The sequence below is a fragment of the Nicotiana tomentosiformis genome, chromosome 4 (genome assembly GCF_000390325.3).
Source record: "Nicotiana tomentosiformis chromosome 4, ASM39032v3, whole genome shotgun sequence".
NCBI classification, from domain to species: Eukaryota; Viridiplantae; Streptophyta; class Magnoliopsida; order Solanales; family Solanaceae; genus Nicotiana; species Nicotiana tomentosiformis.
In genome coordinates, this window is record NC_090815.1 from 60,305,873 (window position 1) to 60,321,152 (window position 15,280).

The window sequence follows — 15,280 nt, forward strand, 5'->3', positions numbered from 1 at the left end:
TGACACACTAGGCCTAACAAACCCCTTATCAAGAAGCTCCTAAAGCTGCTCTTTCAAATCATTCAACTCTGCTGGTGTCATACAATACGGAGGAATAGAAATGGGTTGAGTGCCCTGCACCAAGTCAATACCAAAATCAATATCTCTGTCGGGTAGCATGCCCGATAGGTCTGCAGGAAACACAATCAGAAAGTCTCGTACTACCGGAACAGAATCAATAGTAGGAGTATCAGCACCAACGTCCCTCACAAAGTCCAAATATGTCAGACACCCCTTCCCAACCATCCGTTGGGCCTTCAGATAAGAAATCACCCTGCTAGAAACATAATCTAGAGAACCTCTCCACTCTATCCTTGGCAATCCCGACATCACCAACGTCACGGTCTTAGCGTGACAATCCAGAATAGCATGACATGGGGACAACCAATCCATACCCAAAATCACGTTGAAATCATCCATACTAAGCAATAAGAGATCAACTCTAGTCTCCAATCCCCCAATAGTCACCACACACGACCGATACACACGGTCCACAATAATAGTATCACCCACCGGCGTAGATACACGAACAAGTAAAACTAAGGACTCACGGGGCATATCCAAATAACGAGCAAAATATGATGATAGATACGAATAAGTGGAACCAGGGTCAAATAATATAGAAGCATCTCTGTGGCATACTGAGACAATACCTGTGATCACTATGTCTGAAGCAACGGCCTTTGGCCTGGCAGGAATAGCATAGAATCGAGTCTGACCGCCACCTGATCGGCCTTCCCCTCTAGGGTAACCTCTAGCTGCCTGAGCCCCACCCCGAGCTAGCTGAGCGAGGTGAAGTAACTGGTGCGGAAGTCACCGCCTGATTTCTCTGCTGAACTGGACCTCCCAAAAGGCGGGGACAATGCCTCTTCACATGACCAAACTCTCCACAATCAAAGCAACCCCGCTCTAACAATGACGACAAGTACTAAAGAGGACCCCGAGAACCAGAATAACTACTAGAGGGGCTTGGAACAGATGAATCCTAAACTGATAGAGCACGAGATGAACTCTGAGCTGGGAGGGCACTGAGAGATGACTAACTCGGACAAGCACTGTATGAACCATGGCTAACTGATGCACCACGATGAACCGGATGAGCCATCTGAGCGGGCCTATAAGGACGACCCCTGCTGTGGTGGGATTGCCCCCATAAGAAACACCGCTAACCAGCTCTAGTCGCTGAGCAATATCAACCACCTTGTCAAACCTAGCACCTGATACATTCTCTCGAGTCATAACAAAGTGCAGTCCACATTTGAGGCCATTAATGAACCTCCTAATCCTCTCCTTCTCCGTGGGAACCAACCAGATCGCGTGACAAACCAACTCTGAAAATCTCATCTCATACTGGGTCACAGACATACCCTCCTAGCGTAGCTGCTCAAGCTGTCTATGCAACTCCTCCCTGTGGGTCGGTGGCACAAACTTCTCCAAAAAAAAAACGGAGAACTCGTTCCATGAAAGTGGTGCAGTATCAGCTGGCCTACTCCGCTAATAGGCCTCCCAGCATAAACACTCGTGATGCACACATGAGCCGAACTGTATACCTAGATGTTCAGGCTTGGATCTTACCACTGAGATAGAATCCTCTGTGCACCTCTTAGATATAGATAAACAATAACTTTTGTCGTGGTAGAAACTTAAGTAAATGCATTTGCTTGATACAAGTCAAGAGAAAGAAAAGGAAAATGAATATTAAACCAATAATAATTCACAAAGTTCATTGATCTCATAATAGCATTCTCATTACCATGTTACAATTGTCAATGGTTCAAACATGAAAAAAGAAAAGGGAAAATATCTTGGTAAAAAATTAGAGCCTCTAGAAAGTTGGATAATAATTGGTTTTCCCCGATCATCTTTCAATTAGTGGTAGCTCTTAGTTGAAACCCTGGCTTGGGCACCTCCTTGAACATATACAAAAATGAGTTCTGAACCAGGTGATAGTATTTTAATCCACTGAGGAAGCTCGTAGGTGTTCTTCTCTAGGCATGGACTGAGCCCCCACAATGATCCTGAAAGGTTTTCAACCGTTAACTTGAGATTTGTGATTGGCTTTTGAGATATGTTCTTCACCACCACCTTGTGCTTGTAGTAAGTTGTTGGTCCTATTGTCCATGTTGAAATTATTGAGTGCAAAAACTTGATCGGGTCACCTGCAAGAAATGTTACTTTTTTATTTTCTAAATAATGTATATAAACATTCATTGCGATGTGAATTTCTAGTACAAGAAGAAACATGAAAGTGCAATGTCAAATTATTGTTGGAACAAACCTGGAGCTTTATTGTAGGGGTTTGATGATTCTGGAGCTTTATGGTAGGGAGCTGCTGTTTGTGGGTGATAGAAAACTGCGGAATACGAAGGCCAAATTGTTTTAAGTTTTCAATAGTTGTGTGAAACTTCATTTCAGTTTTTCAAATGCTGTAAAGAATAATTACAAACCTGGAGGCTTCTGGTAAGGTGTTGGTAATCTATGATGATAAGAACCTGAAATTTAAAGCCGAAACTACTAATTAGATGGCAAGACATTATTGAAAATCTTAAATAGAGCTTGCAATTTTATAAAGGTTTACCTGCAGAGAGGGACTGCAATTTGCAGAAGAGTCCTACAAGAGGAGCTGAACCGGATAATGTTGGCTCGGTTTGTTCGTAGTTGGACCTGTCATCACTGAAGTCGTCGATTTTGCTTGGACCTCCCACAAGGCCACCATATATAATGTTGGGATTTGCCTGAGGGCGGCGATACCAAGTCTCAAATCCTTCTATACAACTAACAGCAGAATGAAGGACTGAGACAGGGGCAATGGAGGCGCCTCTGTGGTGAACATGGATTGGGTAGTTTTGTCCATAACCAACCAAGTAGCTAATAGCCTTGGAATTTTTACCAAGAATGTAATCAGCCTGCAACATGCCGGATAACAAAATAGGTTAAATTAGTGAGAACCATCAAATCAAAAATCTCTTGTCATCACAACTATCACTATCACATTATCAACACCCTTGAAATAGTTCCTTTTTCTTTTTTAAAAATAGTAGAGGGCCAGCTGATGAAATGTACATACCTGTGATTTAGCAAAGGAAAGGACATCTGATGGCCGAACTTGACCTTCCGGACATGTTAATACAGCCTTTCTCTCAGAAAGATAATCGGAGTACACGGCAAGTAGGAAAGCAGCTGATGAAGCGTATTGCAGATTATTCCATTCGCGAACATAAATCAGGCCTCCTGGAAAACATTATCGGGACAAACAAATGTTTACTAACTAATCAACATTTAGACATAATTTTAAAGTACAGTTTTGGGGAAATTCTATCAAGGTGTACTGACCAGGAGTCAGGACTACATTATACCCATCATTTTTCTGCAAACAAGCACAGGTAAAGTAATCTGCTTTAGCCTTGTACTGTTTTAGTGTTGGAGTGTATGATCCACCATCTCCTTCTAGGAGAATCTACAAAGTAATCAAACCAACATCTCATCAGACATTCCACATGCAAAATTGCAAGACCTAATACTCGAATAACTAAATTCTCTGTTACAACAAATTCTAAAAGTATATTTGTTTTTGTTCTTGAAATTAGGACATCTCTAACTATTTTAATTACCTTGGTAAGAAGGATTTGAACACCAGCATATTTATTGTCCCAAGAAAATTCCCTGACTGCCCATCCAGTTCCACCCAAAGATACCGCATTTTCCACCACATATTTTAAATAGTACACATCCTTAGTTGCTCGATAGAGCCAGGCAGCAGCCCAAAGAAGCTCATCCTACACCATGAAGAAAGTTGATTTAAGCAAACTAAGCCAAAACTAGTGGCAGGGAATTGTCTCCGAGTAACATGTAACAAAAATGATCACTAACCGAATAACCAGATGATGTGTAGAATGCTTGAGCATTTGGGATGGAATCATCATACAAACCTCTGAAGGTATCCGCAAATGAGAATAGCTGCAACATTTTCAAAATTTCCAGTTAAATTTAGCCTTGCTAAAACAAGAATGCAAGAGATCCTCTCTTTATACACACACAAGGGCAAAGCTATTAGCCGGCAAAGGTTGGTCAAATATTACTTTTTACAAATATATTATTTAATCTTGAAGACCTTTGGCAAAATTTCTGACATTTACCGCTAACACACATAGGATGTTACCTGTTTCGCGTGCACTAAAAGGAGGGCAGAGTAGGAAGAGTCATAAGGCTTGAATGCAAGAGCGGCAACAGCCAAAGCAGCAGCAGTTTCAGCAGCAAGGTCAGAACCAGGGTGGTTGGGATCAAGTTTATAAGCAGTTCTTGGGGTTGTCATGTCTTCTGCTCTCTCCCAACAATAATGATCAGATTCTCCATCTCCCACCTGAAATTTTGGCCAAGGAAACTAATACTTTAACATCTCATTATTCGAGGATTTTACAGTTTACCTATTACCCTCTTAATGAAAGTGGACTACAAAATTTTTAAACATTCATCTCTTCTTTAAATACAAAAGAAAGTCAATTAATAATAAGCTATAAGGCATCTTGAGACATTCAGATCATTTAGAGAAGTTTCAAATAATATGGATTTGAAAAAAAAAAAATTCTAAAGACGTTTTGTGATACATAGTTGTGGTTTAACAAATTCGTCCTTATTTCTCTTCCTGAAGTTAATCTTTACCTGCCAAGAATATGAAAACTTGCAATGTCAAATAAGATACGCCTCGGTCAAATGAACATGATGTTATGTGTAGGTGATGTACAATTGAATGCCAAAAATTAAAATTCCCTTGATTAGGTGATAGGCGTAACCATTTTTTTTTAATAATTTCATAAGTGATATCGGAGTCAACTTGTACACACCTCAATAGAAAGAGATCAATAGCATTTTTTTTATATCTTTGTTAGGATTTGAATCTTAATCTCCCATGATTTTTCATCCACTTCATCAATTAACCGTTTGGCCATGGTAGCATGTTATTGCTAATTAGCTATAGAAAGTCCAGTTCTTCATGATGCAGGTGACCAAACTATTGCAACTAACTCTATCTACCAACATAGAGAACAAGCAATTGAATGTAGTTGACGTAGAGAAGAAGAGTTCATGCAATTACCTGAGCCCAGAGAACATTTGGCTGAGTATGTGCTTTGATGAAATAATCAGTACCCCACTTAATGGCAGCCAAGGTATTGCCCATCTGATTAAGTTTTACAATTTCCTTGCTGTAGTCAACAGCACTCCATGCTAGCATTGTCAAACTGAATGCCATTGGCAATCCAAACTTTACATGATCTCCTGCATCATAGTACCCTCCTACCAAGTTCACCTGCATGCATTCCCATTTCAACCATCAGCGGTATACAGTGTACTACAAACTTTTTGTAAGCGATGTTATTTGAAAAAGTAAAAAAATGAATATAACAACAAGTGGTGTTATTTGCTATATTTATACGCAATATTTTAGTTATGTCATGTGACATCGCTTGTGTCAAGGTATATCCGCCCCTTGACACCCATAAATATTACTACAATATTGACAAATTTCGCCCATCATATACTCAATTTCTTCCAAATCTTTATCTAATTTCTAGCTATGCATGCTTCCCTCTAAAATATAGAAAGAAATCCATAACCTATATTCATCATTTAAAAATACTTCGGGTTCACTATTAATAAACATTAGAGCGACTGTAAGCTTTGGCAAAGTCAACTTTGTTGACACCCCTTAACCGAAAAATTATATTATCTAGCTAGATGAAAGAATTATGTGTATGTACTACATGTTGAATCTTATTTATTTCTTCATGTGTTTACTTTTTTATATTTTGACTCTCCTTAATAAAATATTTGGCTCCACCACTAGCTCTAAGTACTTGTTCGTTCCTACGAAAAACACCATAAAAGCAAAGAGAGAAAGATGGACTTGCCCCTTGGAGAAAACCATCCTTGAGTCCAGAATCGCCGCGCCATTTGACACGTTGATGTGGAGGCAATTTTCCAGACCTCTGTGCCTCAAAGAAGAGCAAAGTCTTGTCCATGGCATCTCCATAATCAAAATTAGCCCCTGCCTGCAAAGCCAGTAGGCCAACTAACAACAAACCAATAACTTGTAACTTTGATGATATTCCCATTCTTCTTCTTCTTTTTCTTATTTCTTCTTTCTCTAAGAAAGGAATTAGAACAAAGAAGATAATATAGAAAGAAGTATGTGCATGGATATATATATATATAGAAATGGGGTTTCGTTTCTATAATTATTAATGTGCATTAAGGTGGTAGCCTACACGTTCGTAGACTAATATCGAGGTTTAAGCTCCCCACGTCTTCTTGCCTTATACCCTCATTACATGATTGACGCCTTGTGAGGATTTGTACGCGCGTCTCACCTCTATCAAAGATAATGTGGAATCTTTTTAAACGATTATTTGTATTTGACTTTATTTTTGTGCTTTACTTACCTTATAAAGCTGACATTTTGAGGATTGTTAGGTGGGAGCGGCTCCGCTCCATTAGTGCTTGCTCCAGTAGTTATCAATGCATGTTTAGATTAATTACACGTGTCCATGTGAATCTTCAAAGGATGAGATTGTTTTTGTTAAGTCACTATTATTATACTTATATTTCCGTTGATAATAAGAATTGAAAAAAAAAAACCTAAAATCTATGAAAGATGATACCCACTAGCTACATTATATCTGTTAAATTGCTTATTTATTTCATAATCGGGTGAATATATTTTATTTATTCAGAAAATAGAGTAATTATTACATAGTTTTTGAGCTTGGTTTTATTTGTCAATGTTATCTTTATATATGTTTAATTGCTTATTATATTGATACTGTAAAGTACTAGTATTAATCGACTTTTTGGGTTATAACTTACTACCAACGGAAATATAAGCATAATAATAGAGAATTGACAAAAACAACCTCATCCTTTGAAGATTCATATGGACACGTGTAATTAATCTAAACATACATTGATAACCACTGGAGCAAGCGCTGATGGAGCGGAGCTCGCGGACTCTTTCATCAAGGCCCATGCCGGGTCCACTGTCGACATATTCACCATTGCGCAAGGAGAGTCTGAATTGCTGCGAGAGTTCGTGACCAGGTTTCAGAAGGAAAGGATGCTACTACCGGTCGTGCTAGATGAATGGGCAGATGAGGCATTTACGAAGGGGTTGAAGCCGAGGAGCTCCGATGCTTTCCGGAAACTGAAAGAAAGCTTGCTCGAGTTCTAGCCAACTACATAGGCAGATGTCCACAACCGCTACGAATCAAAGATAAGAATAGAAGATGACCAGCTCGATTTCCTAGCATCAACCAAGGGTCGGGATCGAGAAAAGAACAAGGATAAGTCGAAGGACGATTTTGACACAGATCTCTGATCTTCTAAGGGCTGGTTTTTACTCTACAAAAGGGGCGAAGGACGCGACAGAGATTTTCGGTTAGCGGACAGGTTCGCTACCGATAGGAGAATTGACCGTGGCCGGAATAATAGATCATTGCAGGACAAAGAGATATCAGGCTCCCGGGATTCCACATATCCCAGATTGCCCGAGTATAATTTCAATGTCAGCATGGTGGAGCTGGTATCGACGATGAGGAATATTAAGGAAGCACGAATCCCGAGGCCGATGAGATCCGATCCCAGTAAGAGGGATCCTAATCTATGGTGCGAGTATAATGGGACTAACGGCCATCGGACTGGGGACTGCCGGCACCTGCGCGAGGAGGTGGAGACATTGCTGAAAAATGGCCATCTTAGAGAGTTCTTAAGGGACCGGGCTAAAAATAACTACGGCCGCAACTGGGATATTACAGAGCCCTTGAAGATAGGAGAAGATCCTCCTCGACTAACGATTAACATGATTTTCGGTGGGGGGAACGAGATTAATGGTGTAACCTTTTCAACAGCAAAAAAGACAAAGGTATCAGTGACTCATAGCAAGAGACTCCGGGAAGTCGCCGAGGGTGATATCACTTTCATAGAGGAGGACATTAATGGACTCCTACTACCGCACAATGATGCCCTGGTAATTTCTCTTAATATTTTAGATTTTAAAATTAAACATGTTTTGGTGGACCCAGCAAGTTCAGCCAATATCATTCAATGGAGAGTGCTGGAATAAGCCAAGCTAACCGGAAGCATTATTCCGGCCACAAAGCTCCTCGTTGGGTTCAACTTAATAAGTGTGACAACCTAAGGGGAGATCCTGCTGCTCACAAACGCCGAAGGGGTTATGAAGACTACCTTGTTTGAAGTAGTAGATGACAACATAGGCTACAAAATTATTCTTGGCAGACTGTGGCTACATAAGATGAAGGTTGTGCCATCAACATACCATCAACTTCTGAAATTTCCAACTCCAGAGGGAATTAAACAAATAAGAGGGGATCAACCGGTGGCAAGGGAGATGAATGTGATCTCCGTTTCCAGCAGTAAAGGGAAAGAACATGCGACATAGAAATTATAGGAACCGACGGCTCCTCCCCTTTGTCGATTTCGTTTGATTCAGGAGCAGGCATCGGTTCCTATAATTGCTATGTCACATGTTCCTTCCCTTTAAGGATGAGAAACACTCCCTGAGACCCTCTAGGGCCTACCTAGCAATATGATCCTCAATATTAAGGATCGGAACGACCCCACACTTAAGCTCAAGCATGCTCCTCAACTTCAACTTCGGGTACTCAAACTTCCCCTAATCTGCAAAACAAAATAAAAACAAAACGTGACACTATAAAAATAAAATAAAAAAATACAGACTGAGTTTTCTCCCAACAAGTGCCTGATTTTACATCGCGGCACGGCGTAGAGCCACGCTTACTCATCAGCGAGTATTACTTTGGACTTCTGACGATCAATGACACCTCCCCAATAGTGTTGGACTCTTTTCCCGTTCACCAAAAAAAATTCCTTATTTTACAGTGTACAACTCGATTGCACCATATGGGGTGACTCTCACCACCTCAAATGGACCTGACCACCTTGATTTTAACTTCCTAGGAAATAGCTTGAGTCTGGAATTGAACAATAGTACCTTTTTGCCTGGTTCAAAGTGACGGGGCTTGATATGCCTGTTATGCCATCTTTTAGTTTTCTCCTTGCAAAGCTTAGCATTTTCATAGGAGTGCAGCATGAATTCATCTAACTCATTCAACTGCAAGAGCCTCTTCTCGCTCGCCACCTCCAAGTCCATATTCAACTTCTTGACCGCCCAACACGACTTATGTTTAAGTTCAACCGTCAAGTGACATGTCTTCCCATACACAAGCTTTTACAGAGACGCTCCAATTGGTGTTTTGTATGCAGTTCTATATGCCCACAAGGCATCATCTAGCTTTGCAGCCCTATCTTTCCTGTTCATACTCACTGTCTTCTCTAGTATCTGCTTTATTTCTCTGTTGGACACTTCATCTTGTCCACTTGTTTGTGGATGATATGTCGTGGCAACTCTATGGTGGACCCCATATTTGGCTAGAAGTTTATTCAACAACCTATTGCAGAAATGTGTCCCTTCATCACTAATCAAGGCACATGGGGTCCCAAACCTCGAGAATGTATTCTTCTTCACAAAAGCGGCTACCACCTTGGCATCAGTGGTTGGCAATGCAACAACCTCCACCTATTTTGATACATAGTCCATCGCTAGCAAAATATACTTATTTTCTATAGACAATGGGAATGGTCCCATGAAGTCTATGCCCCACACATCAAAAATCTCTACCTTATTGTTCAAAGGCATCTCATGCCTCCTCGTGATTGTTCCTGTTCTCTGACACTAGTCATACTTCTTAACAAATGCATGGGCATCCTTGAACAATATTGGCCAATAGAACCTCGACTCCAAGACCTTTGCAGCAATCCTATCGCATCCATGATGTCCCCCATAAGGCAAGGCATGACAATATATAACACTAGTTCCACCTCTTTTTTCGGAATGCACCTCCTCATCAACTGATCAGCACACTGTATGTACAAGAATGGCTCATCCCAGTAGTAAAAGTTTACATCATGCAAAAACCTCTTACTAGCCTCAGATTGGATTTCAATAAGAAGAACCCCACTCACAATATAATTCACATAGTATGCGTACCATGGGGCAGGGTCATGGGTGATGGCAAAAAGTTGTTCATTTGGAAATGTCTCCTTAATTTGTCCACCTTCCTCCACGTGCTCATGATTTTCCAGCCGCGACAGGTGGTCAACCACTTAGTTTTCTGTGCCCTTCCGATCTCGTATTTCTACATCAAATTCCTGCAACAACAAAACCCAGCGCATCAATCTAGCCTTGGATTCTTTTTTCAAAAATAGATACCTGATGGCTGCATGATCGGTGTGGACTATGACTTTTGTTCCCACCAAGTAAGCCTGAAATTTCTCAAAGGCCCATACAACTGCCAACAACTCCTTCTCAGTGGTGATGTAATTGAGTTGCACATCATTAAGAGTCTTACTTGCATAGTATATGGAGAAAAACATCTTGTCCTTCCTCTGGCCTAGCACTGCTGCAATAGCATGGTCACTTGCATCACACATGACCAATCTAGTGCCACAATGATGGGGGCAGCGACCAACTTCTCCTTGAGCTCCTCGAATACCTTCAGGCAGGCTTCATCAAAATTGAAAGTCACATCCTTTTCGAGCAACCTGCATAATGGAGTAGCAATTTTAGGAAAAACATTAATAAAGCGTCTATTAAAACATGTGTGTTCTAAGAAACTCCGGACACCCTTCACATAGATGGGTGGAGGTAATTTTGCAACTGCCACCACCTTCGCCTTATCAACTTCAATTCCGCTCTTCGATATTCTATGACCCAAAATGATGCCCTCTTGAACCATAAGGCACTTTTCCCAATTTAGCACCAAATTTGTTTCTTCACAATGTGCCAACACCTTGCCCAGATTCTTCAAACAATCATCATAAGAAGACCCGAAGATTGAAAAATCATCTATGAAGATTTCTACAAATGTTTCCACCATATCAGTGAAAATAGCCATCATGCACATCTGGAAAGTGGCCAATGCATTACAAAGACAAATGCCATTTTCTTGAAAGCAAAGGTTGTCACGCCCCAAACTTGAAGAGGTGTGGCCGGCACCCGATGCCATACTCGGCCCGAGCGTATCACTCTGTAACTGTGAACTCTGGAGGGGTAACCCTCAACTTAGGCCGATGAGGCCATATTCTAAATCATCTCAAAATAACGTCTCTCTCATCTGAGGGGTAAACATACTCAAAATCTCAAATACATAACTATGCAGGCCGACGAGGCCGCTATGAACGTTTACAACCAGCAATACCAAACTGAACATGCACACAGGGCTAGCAAGGCCACAATACTAACATACAAAATATACAGGACTCGTCTACAAGCCTCTAGAGATAACAAAATTGTATTGTGGTCGGGATAGGGCCTTGACCTACCCATCAAACCTGTATATATAAAATAGACTCCGAGGTCTAGACCTGGTAACTCCGAGGAAGTGGAGCTTACCAACCGAGCTGATGTTTGACTCTGTCTACTGGGAAGGTCTATCCAGTTGTCTATCAAGACCTACACGCATGAAATGCTGCGTCCCCAGCTGTTGATACCCAATTTTGCCCTCATATTTTTATATATACTTTCAAAATATCATTCTTGCATCATCACTAATTTCCAAGAGTCATATAAGTACTTTCTGTAATTTTTTATAATTTTTAAGGCTTTAAAATTGATTTTCTTGCATTTAAATTATTCAAATATTTATTTTAATTATCCTTTCAAATTATTTGTGATGACCTAATCATCCAAATATATTATTTATACTCACATACCTATTTTATAATATTTTTACTTTATTTCATATAATTACATCTGTTTCTTTGAGCTATTTACGCAACTTTGCAATAATAGCAAATATTCTATACATAATTACATTATTTACACCAAAATAGCATTTTATATTTTTTATAATGTTAAGCTATTATTTTCAATCATTTTACTGCATAAGGCATATTTTTATTATTTATAAATTATTTTTATAAATTATTTTAAATAATTTTCGTGTATTTAATTCTTAGCTCAATATAAGGCTAATTTTCGGACCAAAATCAGGCCCAAACAACTAGCCCACTCCATTTTAACTCTTCAGCGGCCCCAACCAAACGACTCCATTAACCCAACCCGGATGCAACCCGTTCATTTGACCCGCCCTGCTTCTCCTCTAATCTTGGCCGTTGATCTCAAATGAACAACGACCCATAACCCCATTCCCCCGTTTTAATTACACTCACCCAAACCCTAACGCCCATTCCTGAGACAGTTGTCCCCAAATCCCCTCATTCTCTCCCCTTTCTCTGAGAAACCCTATCCACCCTCATTCAAACCCCAGCCCTAATCCGATATCACATGAAAAATCTTCCATATCCCATTTTCTTTTTTGCTCACACGATGGTTCTTACCATTTTCTCAACGTTACAGTATTTTGTACTCGATTATTCATAGAAGATGAGTCATTAGGTGTTCGTTCAATTTTGATTTTGTACTATCTTTATGTTTCTAACTCGATACACTCACTACCAGGCCATATGGGTCCGATTTAGTTAGATCTTTTACTATTTTTATTCTCCGTCTTAAACTAGTGTTCGCCTGATTTCTCTTAAATTGATTATGAATCAATTTCACTTGCTTTTTTTTCCCTTTTTTTATGTTTAATTGATTGTTTTCCTTGTTTATGTGTTTAATTTTGCTACTATATAAACCCCCTTATATGTTCCCCTTTGAGGTAAAATTGTTTTTCATTACTTAACTACTGTTACCACTACTCTAATTCTTCTATACTTTCTGCACTCTTGGCTCTTGGTCGGCTGAAAGCCAAGGCCACCGGATTTTGATTAACTGGCCTTCTTAGTGCGAGCACTGCCTGGGGTTTATCTGATACCCTTGGGAACACTGACATACTGAGTCTTGGGTTCTACGGTTCTTGCTACTGTTAACGATTGAAGTATTGTTGGACTTATTCTTCTTGTTTACCCGTTTGTTAATTTGCAACTGGTATGTGTCTTTGGCTCTGTCAATTTCATTCCCTCTCGTTGTGTTCGTGTTTTATACATCTATATCACTTAAACTTTGTGAATCTATATGCTACTGTGTTACCCTTGTCATTTTATGACTCAAAACTTTTCTAGCATCTGAACTTGTCCAACTTCTAACTCTGATATATGCCTAGTGTATGTGTTCAGCATGAATGATTATCACTACCTTAAGCATGCCCAGCCTAGTATGTTTTGTGTATTTGAATGTTTATACCTGCCATTGAATGTTTATACTTGCCACTCACCCTGAGTTTATCTCCCTGCCTTGTTCTGTATCTTTGTGATAAATCAACTCATTTGTGAATGATCCAATAGTAATTAGAACACAAAGATAAACTCACAAATATGTGTACTTAATACCCTACTAGAGTTAGTTCTTAGCCAAACGTATTGCCCTGCTAATTGTGAACTTTAAGGTGTGTTCCCTGCCTGACTTAATCCCATGCTGTCTAGTACTACCTATGGTTTACAAGGTGAAAGTGCAACATCCAGCTTTTCTCTTATGTGTAATCTGATAGTCTAGTTTTTTATGTATCCTTGCCTACTAAGTTCTGGTGTTGCTTAAGCCTCTTGTGCTATGACTGGTACTTAACATATTCAAATTAACGTTTGTTTGTAGACCCTGTCCACCAATTTGTTTGGTTATGCTATTTTCATTAGTTTCTGATGTTATACATCCTTATGTGAGGGCTATACTCTGTTGGCTTTCTGTCCATGATTCTATTAGACTCTCATGTTAAAATCTCATGACTAAGTTCTTTATGCTAATTCTGGACCATGTTTGCTTTGAAACTCTACTTGAAGTAGTATGCTATCTCGTGTTGTCAATCCTGTCACTTTAGCTTTGTTCTCAAAGAATGCAAGCATGAACCTGCCTTATGTATGCCTTATGAACTTATCAATACGCTTTAGTGAAAACTGCTGTTAGATACAGCTTTGAGAATTCAGTGTGTAGACTTCAAAAGGCTATTTAATTAATCTAATATGTAGTTTGTTACTTGTATGGTTAAGCTTGGCATCCGGATGGATAAGTAAGTCATCCATTTGGGCCTGGTTTTGATCCATGTGTGTCGTTGGATTTATACCTTGTAACTGGCACACTTTGATGCCTTGGGTGAGCCTGGGATTTGAGTCTGCTGTTTGTGCAATGCATGGGGCTGCTAAAGACCCAGAAGTGTCACTGGGTTATTTTCTTTGGGCCTGTAACTGCTTATTGGGTCTGTATTTGTTTCAGCTTATAATTTGGTCATATTTGAAGCATGTATTCTTCCACTTGGTCCTGTAATAACTTGTAATAAATAACAACTGGAGATTAGTGAAAGCTGGGGGATGGGATGCTCTATCTTCGCATGAATGGGTAGAAAGCATGTCTATAGGGCTTTAATTGTTTATTTGCTTTCCATATCCCACCTTTGGGAATTATCTGCACAACGTGTCGATTAACTTGTCTATTTACTTAGAAAGCATGACCTAGGGTTAATATAAATCTTTAACTTGCTTTAGTAAGTATGCCTATAAGGTCTGAAATTGGACTTGTTGCGCTTAGATATCATGCCTATAGGAGCTCAATGCAATGACTGGAAATGCATGCTTTATTGTACTTCTTTCAATCATGTGACTCATCTAGATACCATATCTATAGGATCTCGAATTGATTAATTAAAAACTGATGTTGTTGTTGTTCTCTTCTTATTGCATAGTTCGTCTAAAAAGCATGCCTATAGGGACAAAAATGAGTAATTCTACGTTTCTAATGCCTCACTACCCAAACATAAAATGTGTAGAGATCATGTCTATAGGGTGCTGTCACTCGCCTAAAAATTATGCCTATATGATATTTAATTGAATTATATGTTAAAATCAACCGCTTTGTCAAGATGATCTGCCTCGAAATACTTCTTATAGGACTCGTCAACTTTCGAAATGTTCAATCGCATAGAAATCATGCCTATAGGTCTTGAACGATTTAATATACCTTGACTCCACGCCTGCCTATATATTGTTGCCTGCCTAATAATCTGAACGCCGTTAGCATAAGTTCATAACTGCCTGTGTGTATTTGTGTCTATATGAGGAGGCAAACTTGAGCCCTTATGTGTTAATTATGTGTAGTCTTATATGTTTTGAATGTGCATTAGTTTTATCACTTTTGAGCTTCTTAAGTAGAGTCTAGAATCAC

The 15,280-nt window shown here is 39.6% G+C and overlaps 2 protein-coding genes across 2 annotated transcripts; one reads left to right on the forward strand and one right to left on the reverse strand.

Moving 5' to 3' along the window:
* Window positions 1–1,716: 1,716 nt before the first annotated feature.
* Window positions 1,717–6,390, reverse strand: LOC104110780 (endoglucanase 5). Its single transcript, XM_009620328.4, has 11 exons — window positions 5,946–6,390; window positions 5,132–5,344; window positions 4,199–4,399; window positions 3,910–3,996; window positions 3,651–3,815; window positions 3,373–3,496; window positions 3,107–3,270; window positions 2,618–2,945; window positions 2,487–2,531; window positions 2,318–2,392; window positions 1,717–2,198 (listed from the first exon to the last, which is right to left on the reverse strand). The coding sequence occupies exons 1-11, from the start codon at window positions 6,147–6,149 to the stop codon at window positions 1,909–1,911; spliced, it is 1,896 nt and encodes a 631-aa protein (XP_009618623.1). The 5' UTR covers window positions 6,150–6,390; the 3' UTR covers window positions 1,717–1,908.
* A 1,210-nt stretch (window positions 6,391–7,600) lies between these two features.
* LOC138909769 (uncharacterized) lies at window positions 7,601–8,152 on the forward strand. The gene has a single exon (XM_070200981.1). It carries the CDS (start codon window positions 7,601–7,603, stop codon window positions 8,150–8,152), a length of 552 nt encoding a protein of 183 aa, XP_070057082.1.
* The last annotated feature ends 7,128 nt before the right edge of the window (window positions 8,153–15,280 follow it).